The sequence below is a fragment of the Silurus meridionalis genome, chromosome 15, assembly GCF_014805685.1.
Source record: "Silurus meridionalis isolate SWU-2019-XX chromosome 15, ASM1480568v1, whole genome shotgun sequence".
Classification (NCBI taxonomy): domain Eukaryota; kingdom Metazoa; phylum Chordata; class Actinopteri; order Siluriformes; family Siluridae; genus Silurus; species Silurus meridionalis.
The window spans coordinates 20,411,013-20,425,915 of record NC_060898.1 but is presented as its reverse complement, the minus strand read 5'-3'; the positions used below and the strand labels follow the sequence as shown (position 1 = coordinate 20,425,915).

Below are 14,903 nucleotides of genomic sequence, written 5' to 3'. Positions count from 1 at the left end.
CATAATATTTTTTTGAACTGTCTGTGATGCAGCACTCTGTTTTACTATGTTTCAGTGTAATACTGATGGTTTCTATGGCTGTGGGGTCAAAATGATATGGTATAAAGAGGTGGATTGATTCAGATAGGACACCACTGAAGGTGGTGCTGTGGTATCTGGCCATGTTCACCATGTTCTTTGCAAAAAATTCCACCTACAGCAGAAGGTTGGGTCTTCATAGACCATTTAATGCAGTTTTTAAGGTTTGAGTTTTTAGTTAAACAAATAATAAAATCGATCAAAATGAAAAAAATATTTTATTTTTATTTTTATTGTGCTGTTTGCACAAATTGTTTTGTAAATGCAACTGAGAAAAACTGTAATCATTCATTCTCTCCTTTTAATATTAATATACCAGAACACAACAACTAAAATATAACTCTATTCTCGAGTATAATTTCAATATCGCCTAATTTGATAATACAGATGAAGGGAACAGGACTCGTATTTTGAAACGACTTGACAGCAATTTAAACTAAACAGGACAAAAAAACTTCCGGGTAGATTTTGCTGTATCAATTATTATTTATGATTATAAATTGCTACTTCATAATGCTGGGGCTTGAATATGGCGATTCGGAGGTAAAACTTATACACATTATAGTTATACACCTTATATATTTGTATTTATTTTTAATATGTTCTTTGTTGCACGGTTTGGGATAAAAGACTGTATGAATGTACATAATGTATAGCATGTCAAATAATTCTTCCTGCAAAATGTATTTTATGCCAGATATTTTCTATTATATATAATATGTATATTTATTTATCCTAGTTATAAAATGTGTTAATTTGAACGTTGCGCAAATGTGACCTGAAAGGAGAAAATATCTCATTAACTGCAAAAAGGCGTGTTTTAGATTAGATTCGGGGCAACGCTGATTAAGAGTTATTAATTATCATATTTTCAGATAATCCGGGAAAATAGTTTTTATCATCGCATACACGACAAACTATTTCCACTCATTTTGTTGTTGTTTATAACTTTTTTCCCCTTCAACACGAAACGATAAATACGGGGATAATAGCATGCTGCGTTAATCGGTGTCGTATTGATGCATCGAAAGGCTCCCAGATTTGCGCATAGACAATTGGATTATCGTATGTGTAAAGATAGAACTGTAAAAATCGGTCACACGGCAAAACAAAATGTTTTCATAATCTTTTTGAGTGCGCACACAACGTCAAACCACCAATTTTGTTGTTGGTTTAACACCTTTGTTCTTCAATACGAGACGACAACGTATAATGGCAGGCTGCGTTAATCAGTGTAGTATTGACGCCTCGAAAGGCTTCTTGATTTTGCGCATGCGCAATGCTTTATCCACTTCCTGTTTATGTACCTTGTTTTGCGTTTGAGTATTAATGTTAAAACAAGGATTTTTTCCCCGCGTGCTTTCAGTTTTTAGCTGCTGATTTTTTGTTTACCTGCCAAGGTTATTTTGTGAATTAGACGCCGTGTATCCGCGATAGTGACATGAGTCTCAGGGATAAAGAGCTTAAGATCTGTTTCAGCCCAGGTCATGTAGCGCTCGTGCAGGTGAGGACAACAAAGTTGTAGGCAATGCAGACTTTCAATTTGGAGGATGCACTTATGAATTTTGAATGCAGTTAATTGGGTGTCATATATGTTTTTTATTTTTGATGGTGCATCAGGAAAGAAAACTCCATTAGGATGCAAACAGGCTCTAATGCACATCTGGTTGGTTTTACACTCACGTGCATGATTTCAATTTCAAACAGATGTTTGTTTCACGGTTAAATAAGGCTTGACAGCTCAACTCTGATCCTTATTAGTATATTAGTTACTCCTGTCCCATTCATTCGCTCATCATATCTACACCATGTTGATGTAAATAATCGTCACTGCTGCAAGTTTGGCCAAACCCCTTGAGTATTAGGAACTTTAAAAAGTCTTTTAAAGTCGTTTAAAAAAAAGGCTTTTTATACCTATGTCAATCAAAATGTTACATTTAAGGGTGGTTTGTGTGTGTGTGTGTGTGTGTGTGTGTGTGTGTGTGTGTGTGTGTGTGTGTGTTTTGTTGTTTATGGATCTGATGCTCTTATTAATGAAGGAATCACACTTCGTTTTTGCAATCAATGTTGAAACATCGTAAATAGTACTAGAAATGTTTGAAGGTTGGATTCTTCCTGACCGTTGACACTACAGTCTAGATTTTTGCATAGAAGCACAGGATTGTGACAGATAATTTTGAAAATTAGCATGGGACAGCTCTTTTTTTTGTTATATGTCAAGAAAACAGGTTAACAATTTTTGTAAATGAAATAAAATCCTTTCAACTCTTTTTCTTAAGGACAGTGGTGATTCAGTGGTTAAAGCTCTGGTCTACTTATCATAAGGTCTGGGGTTCAAACCCCAGCATGGCCAAGCTGCCACTGTTAAGAGGTGCTGTATCAAGGCAGACCCTGCACTCCGGCCCCAACTTCCTAACAATTTGAGATACGCGAAGAAACGTTTTCAGTGTTGGGACACTGTGTAAACTGTAAATAAAAACAGAATGCAAATTGGCAAATCTCATAAACCCAAATTTTATTCACAATAGAACATAGAAAACACATCAAATGTTTAAACTGACAAAATGTACCATTTTAAGAAGAAAAAAAATAAAGCAATGTAGCATTCCCTCTTCTTTAAGCAACAGTCTATAAACGTCTGGGAAATGAGGAAACCAGTAGCTGGAGTTTTGGGAGAGAAATGCTGTCCCATTCTTGCCTGATACAGGATTCTAACTGCTTTACAGTCCTGGGACATCTTTGGCATATTTTTCGTTTTAAGATGTGCCAAATATTTTTGATTGGTGAAAGCCAAGCCACTACGCAGCTACGAGGTTTCGCGTTGTCTCGCTGAAATATGCAAGGCCTATCGTGAAAAAGATGTCATCTGGATGGAAGCATATTCTGCTCTAAAACCTTGATATAGCATCCCAACTTTTTTCGGAATTGGGGTTGTGTTTGTGACAAATCAAGGCTCTTCTTCTAACCCTAGAACTTTTTTTCACATGCATATCAACTCAACATTACAGCCTCGGTTGCTTGTAATTGAGAAGTTAGAAGTTTTTCTGGTTTTCTGCCTGTTTAAGGAGGAAATGTGCAGTTCATGCCGGCGTGTACTGGTGACCGGAGCCACTGGTCTTCTTGGACGCGCAGTCTACAAGGAGTTTCTGAACAATGACTGGGAAACGCTTGGGTGTGGGCACACTCGCGCTCGGCCTCGCTTCCTCAGCTGCAACCTGCTGGATGAGGACGCTGTGCGCGCGGTTATTCAGAACTTCCAGGTGCTTCTAGGCTTAATGCACTGAAAGTGTTTTTGTCTGATGTTAATGCTAAGCAGCTTCCTAACCGTCTGTTGTGTCTTGTGTAGCCCCATGTGATCGTACACTGTGCTGCTGAGAGAAGGCCAGACGTGGTGGAGCATCACACAGAAGCAGCCTTGAACCTGAATGTACATGCATGTGCTACACTGGCAAAAGAAGCAGGTTAGTCAGGTGATCGTCACCATGCTTTTATACTGTCATGAGTAAAGTGACAGGAAATCATTCATTTATAGTTTTTCTCAGTTGCTTTGGAGCTCCAGTACCAAAACTTGCTAACAAGTCCATTTATAGGAGAGGCTTTTGTTTTTTTATAAATGTTTAATTTAAACAATCTGCTGTATCACGTCTTATTAATCAACTATTGGATTTGATGAGATGAAGGGGAAAAAAAAAAGAAAAAATTGGCCAAACATATCGACCAAAAAAAATTGGCATCATATATCTGCTATTGGCTGCCCTGATTTCTAAATATCGGCCAAAGAAAAACCCATATCAGTTGACCACCACTTTCAATTAGTTTCCATTTACTACTTGAAATGTAGGAATAACAGAATATATGAAATAAGAAAAAAAAAAAATCCTGTCGTTATAAAATAAAATTTAACTTAGAGGACAGTAACGCAACTGGGTCCTTTGGTGCAAGGTTGCCAGGTTGGAGGATTTCAGATATATTGGGCTGGATCAAAAATCCTTTCAAATGTTGCAGGTTTAGTTTTTTTTTTTTTTGGCAACAGCTTCTACTATTGCTTTATACCACAAGCACCAAAAACCTGAAACAAGAGTAGCTGATCAATAAATGTGTTTAATTTGAATCGGAAACAAGATTCCAATTGGAGTTTAAATACCTGGCAACGTAAAACAGAAGTGCACATTCAGTAGACTACAACTGAGAAGATAAGGCAGAGGAAGATAAGGCAGTGATAAATGTTTGAAAGGTAGTGATAAATGTTTGAAAGGTTTGTTGACAAATGAGAGAATGAATTAATCAGAGCACGAGCAGAGATGCTGAGGGAAAAGATAGCTGAGTGGCTTAACAGATAACAAGCCTGTAAATGAGAGAAATGCAGTACACAGTATTGTAACGAATAGGACTGAGGAAAAGGAGCTAATAGACTGGATACACAAGTGTCCCAAATGATGAAGAAGAACATTTAGCAACAACTACAGATATGTAATAAGAGCTCACGGTGACCTGGTTGCCTGTGCTGCCCTAGAAAAAGCACAAAAGTAGCGCTGTGTCTTTTTTCAGATCTTAACATTTTCAGGCACGAATTTCATATAATAGATTGAGTGTTCAAGTGGCAGTTGGCTTCTCATGTTGCTCATATTTGGGATACGTGATGAAAGAAATTTAAAAGAAAGTGATTAGTAGCTCGCAAAATGTAGAGTTTCTCATGGAAAAAAACACATCAAGAATATTTGTCTACATCTTTGGAGGAAGACTTCCTGAAGAGTGTTGACTCCGATTACTGTGTGGTTTGTCTCTTTACATTTCATGCAGCTGGCATCTTTCTGATCTACATCAGCACTGATTACGTGTTTGATGGGCGCAATCCCCCGTACGGAGAAAACGACACCCCCAATCCGTTAAACATGTATGGGAAATCAAAGCTTAGGGGTGAAAGGGAAATACTCAGACACTGTCCAGGTATGGAATAAAAATGTTCTACTTTCTTTTGTTTTAATTCTCATCATGCATTTCTTCTTTTCACTGTATCGAACACACTGAATAAAACTTTCCCCTCAATGCCAGAGAAAATATCTGTATGAGTTTTCATGTATTCTGAAACGAATATTGGACAGCCACGACTTAGCTTAGAAGAGGTCGTCCATAAAATCTGAGTGGCATGATTGAGAGAAGCAGAGTTAGAGAAGCAGCCAAGAAACCAAGAGTAACTCTGAGCAAACTGGAGAGATCCACATCTCAGATGGTAGATTTGGCGTTAGAACGATGTGCTACGTTTGTTGGCAACTCCAACCCACGTCACCCTGACAACACCTTGTAATGAAGCATGGCAGTGGTAACGTCATGTCGAGATACTCTTGGCCTCTTGGTGGCTTCGTAGTCAATAATTAGAAGATGCTAATCTTGGAATGGGGAAATATAGATCAGGCTTCTGTCATCAGCAGCAACGTGTGTTCAGGAAAACATGTCAGAAATATCCTGGAAAACCACTTTTTATGTGGTACTGCAGGTGCTGTAGTACTCAGGGTGCCCATTTTGTACGGAGAGGTGGAGAAGGTGGAGGAGAGTGCCGTCACCGTGCTTTGGGATCGCATTCAGGATGGAGCCGAGAGCTCGACTGTAGACCACTGTCAGCAACGTTTCCCCACCTATACCAGCAATGTGGCACGGGTCTGTAGGAACATGGCTGAGCGAGGTCTTCAGGTAATAGTTAAAGTCACTTAGAATAGCTTAAGTAACTTAGTTTGGAAATGCAAATCCTGAAAGTTCAACAACATTAAGTTAAACTTTGCCCTAGCATTCAGTTATGGCACATGTGCAATTTACAAAGCAGGATATTATAGAGTTTGTATTGCTGCCAATAGTGCTGCTTTAATTGTGCTGCTATGTTACTCAATAGTTTATTCATAGGACATATTATGTTTGTTTATTGTCCTGTGTGTAAGTTCTGTTTATATACTGTCCTGCACTCATTTGCACCTATTTCTATATATTGTAATATGGTCCTGGAGAAATGTACGCAAGTAAACAGACAATAATTTACCCACTTGACTTTACTTCATGTTTCATTAACACTGTTGCATATATAGCCATAGATCAAAGATCATCGTCATAGATATTTTTTTATAGGACGTACAGAACGGGTCGTGTTCGAATAATAGTGGTGCGATGGATCACAAAACTCACGGTTCGGATCACATTGCAGTTTTTGAGTCATGCACCGGATTTTTCGGATCAGCAGAAAATTGCTTTAGATTTATTTAATGTAAAAATGTATTAAATTTAAAAATGTCTATTAAAAATGTTATCTAAATGTTAATCCTGCCTAAACTATCATCCTACAAAGACCATGATGAATAATTGATACTAAAACCAACTGTGAATAAAAAACCTTGCTAGCGAAACAATGTTTCTATTCAATTCAATGCAGTTTGATTTGTATAGCGCTTTTAAGAACGATCATTGCCCCCAAGCGTTTTTTTTACAGAGATAAAAGGTTGTGAAGCTTGAATTTATACATTTCCTGCCTATACGTTTATTGCAAATGAGCAAGCCAGCAGCGACAATTAAAAGCTCCCTGAGATGGTATGAGGATGAAACCTTGAGAAGAACCAGACTCAAAAGGGAACCCATCTTTATCTGGGTGCCACCGAATGTCCATTCAGTACAGTTTTATCATTGTTGAGGTGTACTGATCAGAAATGGGTGCTTATTATTTATCAGGAATGTCATGCTTCATTTAAGTGTTAGTTCACTGCCTGAAAAAATGAAACCGACATTATCCTGATCACTTCCGTTTGTAATTAGATACTGGCTCGAATGTCCACGATCTCTTGCACGGCACTTGATAGTGGTTGGTAAAAATGCGAAAGCACGTGTAAGACCAAATACATTTGTTTTCCCCAAAACCATTTCCACAAAGTTGAAAGTACACAATAGAAGGTGTAGAATGTCTTTGTTTGCATTTATCTGGAACTAGAGAGGGGAAGTAATGAAGTACAAATACTTTGCTAATGTACTTTTTTTCTGTTATTAGTATTTTACTTCACTATTTATATTTCAGACAACTTTTGAAAGTCAAAAGTTAATCATTAAATTTTTTTACACAAACATTTGTACTTTCTACTTCTTACACTTTAAAAACAGGCTCGTTACTTTAGTTTTAATCTGTTTGGTGACATGACCGATATTTTCTCTTAACATTTCGTGCCGTTTTCAGCCCATCAACCTATTTCACAGACGTAGGCTAGCCTATGAAGCTAACAATGAGCAAGGCAGAAGGCAACAAGAAGTTTGTCTAACGTGGATGAGACAGAGGGAGTCAGTGATGTAAACGTGACTGAGAACAGAGACATTCCTGATCATCATCTTTTCTCTGCTTGTGTTCTATATGGTGGTTGCTCAGCCTGGATACATTCATTAGACACTAAAACAGGTAGTAGTAAAGGCTACTTTTTACTTAAGTACATTTACTTGAGCCCAAACTTCTTTAACTTGAGTGAAAAAGTGTAGTCATAACTTCAACTTTTACCAGAGTCTTTTAAAACATGAGTATCCGTGCTTCTATTCGAGTGATGGATGTAGAACTAAGAGCTACTGAACCTGTTCCACCCTTAAAATCCACCATTCACAACATGAGCTCTCTGAAGACATAGTTGGCCAAAGTTGGAATGTAAAATAACAATGGAAGAATGTCTTCCACAGAGACCTGATCTTAACCCCACTGAACACTTTTGGGATGAACTGGAACACCAACTACACCTACACCTTGTCACCCAATGTCAGTGGCAGATTTCATGTTCTTCTGGATGAATGAACACTCATCCCTACAGCCACGCTCCAAGATCTAGTGGACAGCCTTCCTAGAAGTGTGGAGCTAATTATAACAGAAAAGGGGGAATACATCTAGAATGTGATATTCAATAATCACTGACTCAACAATATTTGTAGGAAATGTTATAAATTTCCTCATTGTATCTGTTCTGGTTTTTTTTCCCTGACTAGAGAATGGACACATCCCATATCATTCTTAAGCTACTTTGTTTACTTGTATGATATTTTTATTTCAGCATGCTGAGCCCTGCTTTCTCTTCAAACCAGAGTAGTTTGTATTTAGGATTAAAGTCTTTCCTTTGACACAGGCAAATCGTTTTTCTGTTTCATTGCTGGAAGATGTAGTAGTGTTTCAAATATTATGGATGACATATTTGACTATTTGAGTGGGACAATCTGTGATCAATTCACATATTTATTAGCACAGCATCTATGCTAATCTCTACTCATGTCTTTATGTTGATGTGACCTTCTAGGACCCGTCCTTGCGTGGGATCTTCCATTATTCCGGAAAAGAGCAGATGACTAAATATGAGATTGCTTGTGCTATGGCAGACGCATTTAACCTGCCCAGGAGTCACCTGATACCGGTATGCCTGCAGTCACATGCACACTTCTTGCTTTATTAGTGGGGTTTAGTCAGGCAAACCCACCATAATACAACCCCTGGCAAAAAGTATGGAATCACCCTTCTCAGAAGATGTTCATTCAAATGTTTAATTGTGTAGAGAAAAAACCAAGCACATATATGCCACAAAACAATTTTCACTCAACAAAACAATATTCTGGCTGTATAAAACACTTAAAAAAACAACAAAGAAAGATAACTACAGGGAGTGCAGAATTATTAGGCAAATGAGTATTTTGACCACATCATCCTCGTTATGCATGTTGTCTTACTCCAAGCTGTATAGGCTGGAAAGCCTACTACCAATTAAGCATATTAGGTGATGTGCATCTCTGTAATGAGAAGGGGTGTGGTCTAATGACATCAACACCCTATATCAGGTGTGCATAATTATTAGGCAACTTCCTTTCCTTTGGCAAAATGGGTCAAAAGAAGGACTTGACAGGCTCAGAAAAGTCAAAAATAGTGAGATATATTGCAGAGGGATGCAGCAGTCTTAAAATAGCCAAGCTTCTGAGCGTGATCATCGAACAATCAAGCGTTTCATTCAAAATAGTCGACAGGGTCGCAAGAAGCGTGTGGAAAAACCAAGGCGCAAAATAACTGCCCGTGAACTGAGAAAAGTCAAGCGTGCAGCTGCCAAGATGCCACTTGCCACCAGTTTGGCCATATTTCAGAGCTGCAACATCACTGGGTGCCCAAAAGCACAAGGTGTGCAATACTCAGAGACATGGCCAAGGTAAGAAAGGCAGAAAGTCGACCACCACTGAACAAGACACACAAGCTGAAACGTCAAGACTGGGCCAAGAAATATCTCAAGACTGATTTTTCTAAGGTTTTATGGACTGATGAAATGAGAGTGAGTCTTGATGGGCCAGATGGATGGGCCCGTGGCTGGATTGGTAAAGGGCAGAGAGCTCCAGTCCGACTCAGGCGCCAGCAAGGTGGAGGTGGAGTACTGGTTTGGGCTGGTATCATCAAAGATGAGCTTGTGGGGCCTTTTCGGGTTGAGGATGGAGTCAAGCTGAACTCCCAGTCCTACTGCCAGTTTCTGGAAGACACCTTCTTCAAGCAGTGGTACAGGAAGAAGTCTGCATCCTTCAAGAAAAACATGATTTTCATGCAGGACAATGCTCCATCACACCGTCCAAGTACTCCACAGCGTGGCTGGCAAGAAAGGGTATAAAAGAAGAAAATCTAATGATATGGCCTCCTTGTTCACCTGATCTGAACCCCATTGAGAACCTGTGGTCCATCATCAAATGTGCGATTTACAAGGAGGAAAACAGTACACCTCTCTGAACAGTGTCTGGGAGGCTGTGGTTGCTGCTGCACGCAATGTTGATGGTGAACAGATCAAAACACTGACAGAATCCATGGATGGCAGGCTTTTGAGTGTCCTTGCAAAGAAAGGTGGCTATATTGGTCACTGATTTGTTTTTGTTTGGTTTTTGAATGTCAGAAATGTATATTTGTGAATGTTGAGATGTTATATTGGTTTCACTGGTAAAAATAAATAATTGAAATGGGTATGAATTTGTTTTTTGTTAAGTTGCCTAATAATTATGCACAGTAATAGTCACCTGCACACACAGATATCCCCCTAAAATAGCTAAAACTAAAAACTACTTCCAAAAATATTCAGCTTTGATATTAATGAGTTTTTTGTGTTCATTGAGAACATGGTTGTTGTTCAAATTAAATCCTCAAATAAAATTAATCCTCAAAAATACAACTTGCCTAATAATTCTGCACTCCCTGTATAGTCAATTACAAGTGTTTTTACAGATCAAACAGAGGAAAAAAAATATGGAATCACACAAATCTGAGGAAAATTATATGGAATCACCATGCACTTTGCATTTCTAAAACAAACACCTGTATCTGATTACAACTGCTAATTAGTCTGCAGTTAAAAAAGAGTGCTTGCACACATTAGTGATGTGTTGAACCAAGATGATTGACATAACTCATGGCTCCAACACGAGAGATGTCAGTTGAAACAAAGGAGAGGATTATCAAACTTCTCAAAGAAGGTAAATCTTCACGGAATGTTGCAAAAAATGTTGGTTGTTCCCAGTCAGCTGTGTCTAAAATCTGGACCAAGTACAAATCAAATGAAAAGGTTGTAAAAGGAAGCGTACTGGTAGACCAAGAAAGACATCAAAGCGCCAAGACAGAAAACTTAAAGCAATATGCCTTGAAAACAGAAAATGCACAACAAAACAAATGAGGAACAAATGGGCAGAAAGTGGAGTTCATGTCTGTGACCGGACTGTAAGAAATCGCCTAAAAGAAATGGGATTTACATACAGAAAAGCCAAACGAAAACCATCATTAACATCTAAACAGAAAAAAACAAGGTTCCAGTGGGCTAAAGAAAGACAATCTTGGACTGTGGATGACTGGATGAGAGTTATATTCAGTGATGAATCACGAATCTGCATTGGGCAGGGTGATGATGCTGGAACTTTTGTTTGGTGCCGTTCCAATGAAATTTATGAAGACAACTGCCTGAAGAAAACATGCAAATTTCCACAATCATTAATGATATGGGGTTGTATGTCAGGTAAAGGTATGGGAGAGATGACAGTCATTACATCTTCTATAAATGCACAAGTTTATGTTGAGATTTTGGACACTTTTCTTATTCCATCAATTGAAAGGATGTTTGGTGATGGTAGCATCATTTTTCAGGATGATAATGCATCGTGCCATAGGGCAAAATCTGTGAAAACATTTCTACAGGAAAGACATATAATGTCAATGGCATGGCCTGCAAATAGTCCGGACCTCAATCCAATTGAAAATCTGTGGTGGAAATTAAAGAAAATGGTCCACGACAAGGCTCCAACCTGCAAAGCTGATCTGGCAACTGCAATAAGACAAAGCTGGAGACAGATTGATGAAGTATACTGTTTGTCATTAGCTGAATCCATGCCTCAGAGAATTCAAGCTGTTATACAAGCCAGAGGTGGTGCAACAAAGTACTAGTAGTGTTTTTATTTGGTGATTCCATATAATTTTCCTCAGATTTGTGTGATTCCATATTTTTTTCCTCTGTTTGATCTGTAAAAACACTTGTAATTGACTATAGTTATCTTTCTTTGTTGTTTTTTTAAGTGTTTTATACAGCCAGAATATTGTTTTGTTGAGTGAAAATTGTTTTGTGGCATATATGTGCTTGGTTTTTTCTCTACACAATTAAACATTTGAATGAACATCTTCTGAGAAGGGTGATTCCATACTTTTTGCCAGGGGTTGTACATTGATTGTGTTATCTTGTAAATGACAGCTAAGATTGGATTTTTAAGGGGGTGTTTAGAAATATTTCGTAAAACGAAGTTGCGTCTTTGTTTATTATGATGTAATTCTAATATACAGCATTGTGTAAAGGTTTTGACACCTTATTTTTTAGCACAAAGTTTGATTTATTTAGACTATTGAGTAGGTGTCGACCGATAGTGTATTTTACCGATACCAATAGCTAGGTTGGAATTCAACCGATAGTTTTTAAAATACTGGATAAAAACCCAACAAAATAACACTCAACGTAAAATAGTACTGCAATTTATTACAAAAATAAATAAATAAATAAGTACTGAATCATGAAAATGTGTCATGAAAAAAAATATAAACATATTCATTAATTAATATAATTATATAAATAATAAATTATACATTTTAAATACTAAATATAATATAGCGCACTTCGTGCAGCATGCAGTCTCGTGTAAACGGACGCAACCCGGAAAAACTGTCGGTATGGATATTTGCTGATAGCTCCAGCAATCAATTATTAGTGCCGATTAATCTGCAAAATCTATGAATGTGTCGACTATTGAGTCAAGGTTATGTTATGGGGAAGGAAACAAATTATCAGTAAAGAAGGCACCATATTATGTAGCAGGGCAAAAATTATGCTCCATATCTTTATCAAATTGCAACTGAGTTGTCACACTAAATACTCCACTGCTGGGCCCCAGAGCAAGGCCCTTAACCCTTTAATTACCCAGCTGTATAAAGATTGGATAATTGTAAGTTGCTCTTGATAAGGGTGTCTGCCAAATAGTTTTTTTTTTATGTGGAATCGTGCAGTTTTGGCATTTCTAACTGCATATTTGCTCTACAGCATTTCTTTGCATGTCCAAGACTTTTATTGTATAACACAGGTGATACTTTTGACTATATGCAAAAAATCTGTGTTTGTGTGTGTGTTTATGTAGTTGACAGAGCAGCCTGCTGGAGCCGGAGCTCAGAGGCCACAAAATGCCCAGCTAGAATGTTCTCGTCTGGAGATGCTTGGGTTGAGCGTGGAACCGACTCCCTTTAAAACAGCGATTAGAAAGTGTCTCTGGCCATTCCTTCATGATAAACGCTGGAGACAGACCGTCTTTCACTGAGGGACGAAGCATACATTCCAGACTTTGACAAAAAATACAGGGCCAATTGAAATAGTTTTAGTTGATACTGTATGAGTTATATTAATGCATACATAACAGCATTTCATCTATTATTTTGTTTCTGATTTCATATTGCACTATAGCCAATAGTATTTTTGCTTAATGCAGTTGAGGATATCCATTCTACCATGGATGCCTGCAAGATTATTTGAACGTACCCGGAATGACCGTACAGAATACAGTGTGTAAACACACAGCTTGATAAATTTCCAGCAAATCTGGACAAAAATAAATAAATAAATAAGGGAAAAAACCTTTTGATTTAAATACCTGATATTTCATTTTCAGATTAAACAATTGTTGAAAGTGGCTTACAGTATGGCTTAGAACATGCACTGGATCACAGCACTGATAGAGATTGCAAGTCGTTGCAACTGTAACAGTCTTTTTGGAATAAATATGATGTGTTCCTGAGAGACAAATTGTGTCCAATCATTTATTTAGTCATTTATTCATTTTAGTAACTGCACAAAAGAGACTTTCATACCGGATCAGTCGAGGCCCGGGTTCCCAACGACCACCACAGGTACCGGTGGAAATTGGGCTACTGTTGGCCGAAGGAGGAGTTAGAGAGGAGGAAGACATTTACAGAAACAGCAGAAGTATAGAGAAGGTCAGAAGGAGTTGCATTGTGTGTTTGTTGATTTAGAGAAAGCGTACGACTGGGTGCCGAGAGAGGAGTTGTGGTACTGTATGAGGAAGTCTGGTTTGTCAGAGAAGTATGTGAGGGTGGTGCAGGACATGTATGAGGACAGTGTGACAGCAGTGAAGTGTGCAGTAGGAACGATAGACTGGTTCAAGGTGGAGGTTGGACTGCATCAAGGATCGGCTAAGAGCCCTTTCCTGTTTGCAGTGGTGATGGACAGGTTGACGGACGAGGTCAGACAGGAGTCTCCATGGACTATGATGTTTGCGGATGATATTGTGATTTGTGGTGAGAGTAGGGAGCAGGTTGAGGAGGGGTGGAGGTACGCGCTGGAAAGAAGGGGAATGAAAGTCAGTAGGAGTAAGACAGAGTACGTGTGTGAATGAGAGGGAGGGCAGTGGAGTGGAGTGGTTACAGGGAGAATAGGTGGAGAAGGTGGAGGAGTTCAGGTACCTGGGGTCAACAGTGCAAAGTAATGGAGTGTGTGTTAGAGAAGTGAAGAAAAGGGTGCAGGCAGGGTGGAGTGGGAGGAGAAGAGTGATAGAAGGAGTGATTTGTGATAGAAGAGTATCTGCGAGAGTGAAAGGGAAAGTTTATAGGACTGGTGAGACCTGTAATGTTGTATGGTTTAGAGACAGTGGCATTAAGTAAAAGACAGGAGGTGGAGCTGGAGGTAGCAGAGCTGAAGATGGTGAGATTTTAGTAACTGCTTGGTCCTGTTCACATGGACCCAAGGCACATCACATTAATAACAGTGGGACATTGCAAGAGACTATGCATGCACGCATTGGTGCCTACAGGACATCATGTACACATCATGTGCCACTATCAGGTAACATAAAATGGCATTCAGTTTTTCTCAAATCATCCTTAATATTTGCAAACCAGTAAGTGCATTTACAAAACAATTTGTACAAACAGCACAATACATTGGATTGCTTGCAAAACCCTGTACTTTTCTCAAAATCCCTAGTTCATTTCTCAAAAGAAAGTATTTGTGTCAATGAACATATAATTTCCAGCAAAATGAAAAGTCCCTCTGTCATTGTTTACAAACAAGATTATGTTTAACATCTAAACAACAAAAAACATTGGTCATGTCATCAGTATGACGCTGCAGTTTCAGGATTTCTTGAAATAAACTATGGTGTGGATAACAGTGATTGAAAACATTTTATTTACACACATTTATTTATTTAATTTATATTGATTGCAAGAGACCGGACAAGATTTACACTTTTACTGTACATTACAAGTGTTTGTTTCTTAG

At 38.3% G+C, this 14,903-nt stretch overlaps 1 protein-coding gene across 3 annotated transcripts; it reads left to right on the top strand.

Annotated features, from left to right (window-relative positions):
* Nucleotides 1–492: 492 nt before the first annotated feature.
* On the top strand, nucleotides 493–13,409 carry mat2b (methionine adenosyltransferase II, beta). 3 transcript variants are annotated; one of them, XM_046868440.1, is made up of 8 exons: nucleotides 1,335–1,582; nucleotides 1,699–1,744; nucleotides 3,144–3,338; nucleotides 3,425–3,539; nucleotides 4,879–5,025; nucleotides 5,573–5,766; nucleotides 8,373–8,486; nucleotides 12,751–13,409. In XM_046868440.1, the coding sequence occupies exons 2-8, from the start codon at nucleotides 1,718–1,720 to the stop codon at nucleotides 12,925–12,927; spliced, it is 969 nt and encodes a 322-aa protein (XP_046724396.1). In that variant the 5' UTR covers nucleotides 1,335–1,582; nucleotides 1,699–1,717; the 3' UTR covers nucleotides 12,928–13,409. The 3 variants fall into 3 exon arrangements, with proteins under 3 accessions (XP_046724395.1, XP_046724396.1, XP_046724394.1); XM_046868439.1 differs by lacking the exons at nucleotides 1,335–1,582; nucleotides 1,699–1,744 and adding an exon at nucleotides 493–621; XM_046868438.1 differs by lacking the exon at nucleotides 1,699–1,744 and having other exon boundaries at nucleotides 1,336–1,582.
* The last annotated feature ends 1,494 nt before the right edge of the window (nucleotides 13,410–14,903 follow it).